This window comes from Melanostigma gelatinosum (assembly GCF_949748355.1).
Source record: "Melanostigma gelatinosum genome assembly, chromosome: 2".
Lineage (NCBI taxonomy): Eukaryota > Metazoa > Chordata > Actinopteri > Perciformes > Zoarcidae > Melanostigma > Melanostigma gelatinosum.
The window spans coordinates 15,055,973-15,063,507 of record NC_136635.1 but is presented as its reverse complement, the minus strand read 5'-3'; the positions used below and the strand labels follow the sequence as shown (position 1 = coordinate 15,063,507).

At 40.3% G+C, this 7,535-nt stretch overlaps 1 protein-coding gene across 1 annotated transcript; it reads right to left on the bottom strand.

Moving 5' to 3' along the window:
• Positions 1–2,217: 2,217 nt before the first annotated feature.
• On the bottom strand, positions 2,218–7,535 carry LOC306790185 (uncharacterized protein; the record flags this gene model as incomplete). Its single annotated transcript, XM_079286322.1, has 5 exons — positions 2,218–2,262; positions 3,809–3,837; positions 4,889–4,954; positions 5,920–6,067; positions 7,098–7,535. 5 exons carry the CDS (start codon positions 7,533–7,535, stop codon positions 2,218–2,220), a joined length of 726 nt encoding a protein of 241 aa, XP_079142448.1.

The window sequence follows — 7,535 nt, the reverse complement described above, 5'->3', positions numbered from 1 at the left end:
ACAAAAAAAATACAAGTAGAATTAGAGGAAAGCCAAAAGCCAACAAACTAGCGCAGCACTTAGCTACGAGGAGGACAATAACTGATCAATTATGGCAATGAGGAAACAGAAAATCTTGTTCCTAAAATAGAGGCTGGGAAGGATCATCTGAACCATGCAAATATATATTAGTGGATTATTATATTTGTGATAGACGGCTCATGTTCAAATCTCTCAAAAACAAAGCCTGTGCTACGCTGCATATGTAATAAAGGTGCAACTAACAATCATTTCTATTGTCTCGATTAAACATGTGTTCATTTAATCCTAATAAAACAAAATCCATAAATGTTTAGTTTCCTATAGTTTAAAGTGACATTTTCAAATGTCGCAAAATAAAATATTCTGCTTTAAGAAAAAAGCCAGTGAATTTGTCAATAAAACAGGATGTGTGCACTTGTTTGAACCATTGTTTGAACTCCCAGCTTCACCCTTTTTAGTAACACATTTATGCAAAGCCAAGTGCAGAGCACATTTAACCCTTTGAAGGAGCTCAGTGCACAAAGAGTCTGTCAGTGTTCTTGTGCTGGATGCTAATGTCCAACCATTTGTTTGGTCTCACCAAAAATAGAAAGAAATACATATGCATGACCAGCACAGACATGGCGGTGTTTTTACTGCCAGTGCAGATGATGAATAAGGCCTGCAGGCGAGCGAAAGGTGTGATGAATTATTGGTTATTTCAGCGGTATGGCATGCACTTTATGCAAGGACAGATGTTTTGTGAATTCAGGGCCAGAATATGCAGTGTGCTGTTCTTTGTCATCACAAACATGACAAGTTCTTGGGAACATATAGGGACAGAAATGCTGTGAGTCACTGGGGAGGAAATGGGTTGTTTAACTGTCTCCCAGCAATCTGACTACATTTCCTGACTACAAGAGTACTGTCATACAGCATTACATTCACTATTTCTCAGCCTGCACTAGAGTTAATACAGACATTTCAACATTTTAATGCATCCGATTCTCATACCTGAAAGTATGAACTGTCTTCTAAGTCTACTTCTGTGATTATTCATCAAATCAGAGCAAAAGAGGTCAGCTTTGAGGTTCTGCATATATGAATATGAGAGTGAGGCGTCAAATATTTCTAAAACGATTAACTAAATTCCCCTGGAGCACAGGGCAGCTTTGGTAACAACCACCTGCATTTGTCGTTCCTGACTAAACATGTAAATGTTAACCACGGGTTTTAACTTTCATCAATTTGCCACTTGTCATCATAACACAAGGAGATGAATAATTAGACAAAGAAGAATAAAAACAAATAAATCAGAGGAAATTTGAACAGCTTGTATTTGTCATGTTTACCCATTTCTCAGAAGAAAAAAACAACTTCTTACAAAGAAACCAAAAATAACTTGGTTTTGTAACTCAACAAGTTTGAATATATTCTGAGGGCAGAGTCCTGACTCAGCCCAAGCAAAGATGCCAACCTGCACTGCAGGAGGCTCTACGGTGCAGACCGTTTCCCCAGCAGACCGTGAGACTGAGATACATATTGCAGAGTAATTGAATCACTCAGATTGTTTCCTGTGGGGGGAAGAGGACAGAACATACAAGCCTGAACATAGACAAACCCTCTACCACAACTCCTCGAGGACAGCTGTGTTCTTAAAGGACACACTCATCTTCTAAAGTAAGAAAAATATGTCTCCTTTAGAACCATCAGTTTCAAAATGTGCTTCTCCCTGCTGCCAGGCCTAGCTGTCTCTTCCCTCAGGCCGGCACCCTCCTCCCCTCCTCTGTTACATAAGCCCACTCCCTCTTGCCAGATTTGTTTAAAATTTGGTTGCGTGAAGCACGGAGTACAGGGCCAGCAGAGGAAGTGGTCGCTACAGAGCTATAATATGAGATACCAGGACAGCGGAAGAGAGAGAGAAAGACAGAAAACAAAATGAATGCACAGAGAGATGAACAGTCAGGTGAGTGAGCAGATAGAGTCACTGAGTTTAATACGCATGATCACACAGAAAGAAGACATAAACGTGACGTTGAGTTTCACTTCCAGACAAAGACTAGATTATGTAAACTCACCTCAGCGACCACAAGTCAGACCGACAGCTGTCCAAAAGGCCAAAAACACACTTTCTTGCACGAGTTTGACGCAGCTACAAAGACGCTAACAGATGGCTGATGCTGCTGAACCTGCAAGTCCTGTGTCCACCTAAAACCATCACCCACTAAGAGAGCGCAGCTCCACGCAGCCGATCATCTGAACCTGTCCACAGAGAGCACGCACGTTACCTGAGTCCACCAGTAGCGCTGTGGCGAAACACACCCACTCCTGCTGATCTCTCCGACTCAGACCGACTTTCCACAGTCAAACTGTCACTCTCGGCCCTTTTCCTCAGAAAAATCCTCTTTCCTCGGGGCTTCTCCTTCCTTCTCCCGTCCCCTCTGTTCTCTGTCTTTTTTCAGCAGCAGCCTCTCTTTCACTCCTGGGAGCTTTGACCATTTAAGGAGAAGGGCTCTGTATGCCTCTTTGGGCTGCTGTGGAGTATGTGTGTGTGCGTGTGTGTGTGTGTGTGTGTTCCCAGGCTGCTGCTCCACTGGTCATCCCTCAACTAAAACCTGAAGTAAGTTTAAAAAAAGAATGTTGTTTTTTTTCTGCAGGGTTTGTTTCTCTAATTGGAGTGTGGGAGCAGTGGGAGACTATTTGGTGTGTTGTTGTGTGTGAGGGCATGTTTGTGAGAGATAGATAGATAGATTGTGTCCATCTAATCTGTGTTTCCTCTGCAGCCTAAGAGGAATCCATGCATCGTATTATTGTTTGTCAAACATCGCACCGTTTCTGCTGCTTTTTAGTGGCGAGAGATTTTGGTTTTAAGAGCAGGGGATCATCCTCAATGTTGTGAGGAAAAAAGATCGCAGCACACACAGAGTCACACTGTTTGGACTAACGCAGCTGACGCTCACGCTTTGAATTAAGATGAGCTGATAAAAATAAACATCAAAAAGGAGCAATTTGTGCAAAAAAGTCAGATGTTCTTCTTGTTTAGTTCAAGTCAAGTCAAGTTATTTGACATTGATATTGTGTTGTTTTACCTAATTCCAGCGGGCAAAGTATTCAGATTAACAACAATGTAAAATACTCAAACGTTTCCTTCAAGGAAAGTTCAGTATTATCATCAAAATATACTTGAAGAATCAAAAGTGAAAGTACTCGCTCTGCAGAGAAATGGCCCTTGTGACTGACATATTATCATGAATCGCAATTTGTATTTTATTAAACTTTAATCTGAAAAGGGCTGCACGTAACTTTATTTACCTCTATTTAGCACTTATAAGTACTATATCAACTTTAAATCAATGGTTTATAACACACTATGACAAGCTGTAATTGTACTGTTCATTAAAATGTCCTTATGTCTGCTTACGACTACATTATAGTGTGTTATAAACAATTTAATACATGTTTGTATAATGCTTATGAATGCTAGATAGTGAGCCTATTTCTTAGGAGGGTTGGAGTATTGTATAAAGTACAATATTCAGCTATAAAGTATGATATATATACTCAAATAAAGTACAAGTACCTCAAGATTAAGTTATTTTCCACCTCTGCCCAAACCACTAAATCAAATTGAACTTCATCTTTACATTGCCATGCTTGAAAGTAGTAATCAGTATCCTCTCAATTTCCAACAAGCCAGTTCAAAAACATGAGAGATACAGAATCACGCAATACATTAGGCACGCAGTCCTGCCTCTACATAGAGAAATAATATCATATGTGACTGCAGTAGAGCAGGAAGGAGTCGTACCTTGCTGCAGCTGCCTCCTCCGGTGCCACCTGTTGGAGCCAGAACACAGACAGACAGTGAAAACAGTTCATTTGTATTTAACAGGAAAGCATGTGCAATGCAAATTTCATGAGACGTCAGAGAGAAGTCAGTGTGTGTGAGAGAGACAGCGAGAGAGAGAGAGAGCGAGAGAGAGAGAGAGAGAGAGAGAGCGAGAGAGAGAGAGAGAAACAGAATGAAGAAACAAATGTGGAAGAAATAAATTTAGTTTTCTGTCCTGTGAGGTTGATGCTGGCGTCGTGATATTGATCTGATCGTTAGAACTACTGTAACTCTTGTTCCAGGAAGTACCTCACCCCCCCCCCCCCTTGTCCACCTCTATAACTAGGGGCAACAATAACCCGGCAACCATTTTGAGTACATGAGGTGCTTGATCTGGTTGGTAGCTCTTGGCCCACGTAAACGCGACTGTGTCGTCTGCTTTAGGCACTCTAAGGAAAAGGTTGGTAATATTGTGATATCAAGCAAAGGGCTAAACACCAGTAACGTGTTGTAGAGCACCATGAGAGCTGAGCAGCCATAGGGCAATTTAAAGGTATATTACATTCGGTAAAGGTAATTAAATGAACTAGTATAGTTCACATATGACAGAATACATGTAAAAAAACAAGACTCAACTGCTTTTATGTGTCTTATTTGATGGTGCCACGTATTTTGACGACACAGATCAGACTCTAAAGATACTTGAGTCATGCTCTTTTTACAGACAGATTTTACTTTTACTAGAAATCATTACACAAAGCATTGAGAAAAAAAACCTGCAGCGGTGCATGACGAGATGAAGGTGATGAAGATGTACAGTAGATTCTTGGCAGTGTTTTGGCGCACGCGCGCACGCACGCACGCACACGCACACACACACACACAATTTTCTAAATTATTTACATTTAGTCTTGAATGGATCTCTATTCAGCACACAACTTCATTGTGTCTTGTGTCTTGTTTTAAGCATAAAACCTAAAAACAAATTTTATCACGTTTTTTATGTACAGTGTGCCTAAAGTGGATTTAATATCTCATATTAATGATTTTTCTCTGTACGGTAGATGAAGAGGGAATGTGAAGTAGTTTTAAAAGCCTTAATGGAGGCGGAGTACTCCACTGTACCTGAGATGGCATCAAAAACACACAGCATCAGCGTGGATACTGCAGTATACTGACAGACATTTAAAAGCCCACATTAACTAAAATATTAGAAAACAATTAGCTACTGTTAGCATGCTAAACTAAGATGCTACAAATGCTGTAAACATGACACCTGCCCAAAATCAGCCTGTTATCGTTGAGCGCATGTTAGCATTTAGCTCAAAGCACCAGCAGTGCCAAAGCAAAGCCTCACAGAGCCGCTAGCATGACTCTCAGCTTGGTTTATGAATGCGTTTATGTGACATGCGGTTTCACTACGGCTTTCATTAGCTTTCTTTTAATTAATGCTGTGTCCGAAAATATATGCTCCGATGTTGTTCTGCCTGCTTCTCGTCTTGCTCGTTGTTTTTGTGCTTCACATTAACAAATCCAGGAATTGCAGATGACACCTTCTGGTTGAATCTAGCAAATGTTATGTCACACGAATGAAAATGAATCTATGGAGTTCCCTGATAAATAAATAAAAGGTAAAGTACAGTAGTCTCAAGATAATGTTAATACTTATATCTTGCTGTGTGGGGAGCGCTCCAAATACGATGAAACCTTTTCCAATTCTTTTGAAGAAAGTCTCTTCTTTTATTTACATTTGAATAGTTCTGCTTGTGTTAAATCCCTACTGTCTGTAATGCACCTAAAAGCCTGCATTGTGGACTTTGTGAGCTGCAAATCTTTTTCGTCATATAACACGCTCAAAGCACTTCAGAACAATTCAGACATGAATGGTAAGTGGGCTGTAACACAAAAATTCACAAAAACAAAGTATAAAAGTGTTGTCCATTAAAAATGGCATGTAGCTAAAAATACTTACCCTCACTGTGTTGACATAAAAAAACATTCTGGCCTCCCCTCATTTTAAAGAAGGAAGTAGCTTTAATTCATCTTTGTCTAAATGATTACACGATAACACTATAATGAAGCCATCATACCATTCATAGGCAGCTGTGGAGTCTCACTGACTTCTGGAACGGCAGGAGGTGGAGGAAGACCGGCTCCCTCTTCAGGCTCCACATCGGACTCAGCCGTAGAGCCTGTGACGTCTGTTCCAGGATCAGCTGGCAGACTGGGACACGGAGACTTGAAGAAAGTACAGACAGAGGAATCAGTTTGATCCCTGTCCAACATAGGAGACATTAAAAGAGACAACAAAACAACTTCATGTGTTTGTCTGTCATAGAGTTACAATTTATGTTGTGGAATACATATGAAATCACAATTATAAGATTAATACTCGAGAAAATACATATTATTACGATACATTTAAGGTTTGGTTGAGAGTCCAATGGCTGCATGAAAAACCCTCCCAAAGCTATTTTTGCACACTCCTTTACAACAGTCATTCCTAACCTAAAGATCAGCAGTTGCCTCTGACTGGAAGCAATAAGAAAACATAAATTCTGCTACGCAAAATTATGTTTATTTCTTGGACATTGATCTATGGTTTGCTTTTTTTATTTGAAATACTTCATAGTTTACCTCCTCGGCTCATTACAAATGATAAAAATGAATGAAAGGGACATAACTCTAGTACATTTACTCAAGTGCCGTACCTTGAAGGTGTTTGTACTCTACTTGAGCATTTCAAGTGTTACTTTATACTTCCACTACACTACAATTGAGAGACAATTATTGTACTTTGTACCCCACTACATACATGTATTAACTAGAGTTAATAATAACTTATTAGACAATCATAATCCAAAATATGATCAAAAATGATTATGTATTATTAGAGGTTAAGATCACACGCTACCTCGCAGGTTAAATATATAACGTAATTAAAATAAGCTCCACCTTAACATGAATTTCAGTTCCCTGGTATTCATGTTTTAAAATCATGACTGGATTCTGGACACACATGACAATAATACATTTGATTTTAAATGAAATGTCTATATAATATGCAGGTTCTTTTTTCGAATATTAACTTCCCTTCATTATTTTATGTCAAATTTAACTAAATAAATACAAAACACATTTTAGCAGTGCAACATACTTGTTTCTTTAACCATTGTGACCTTTTCAATTCAAGATCATTAAATGAATTACAATTGAGTTGAACTATTACTCTAATGGAAGAGCAAACTGATCGTTAACACACACAAACCTGAGTTTGATCTTTTTCTGTGATCCTGGCCTCCAGAACATTCAGCTGCTCGTCGGTGTCGGCTGCTCGTGCCAGAGCCTCCTCCACCCTCAGAGTGATGCTCTCCATCCTCCCTTTCACCTGGCTCACCCTCTGCTCGCTCTCTCTCACCAGCTCAGCGGTCTCCAGAGCGCTGTTAACCATCGCCTCCATCCTTCGGAGGGTCTCCAGGAGGCCGTCTGCGGTCACCCGAAGCTGGGTTTGCTCCTGCTCGGAGGCTCCACTTGTAATATCCGTAGCGACTGCTGCATCCCTCTGATCCTTCTTCACATCTCCGTCGGGTTCGTTTCTCTCTGTGTTGGTTCCCTTGTCGATATGAAGACCGCTGCTCTTTTTCTCCGCGACACACTCCTGTGCAGATCTTAGAGAGGTTTGCAGGAGGCAAACCTGCTCCCTCAT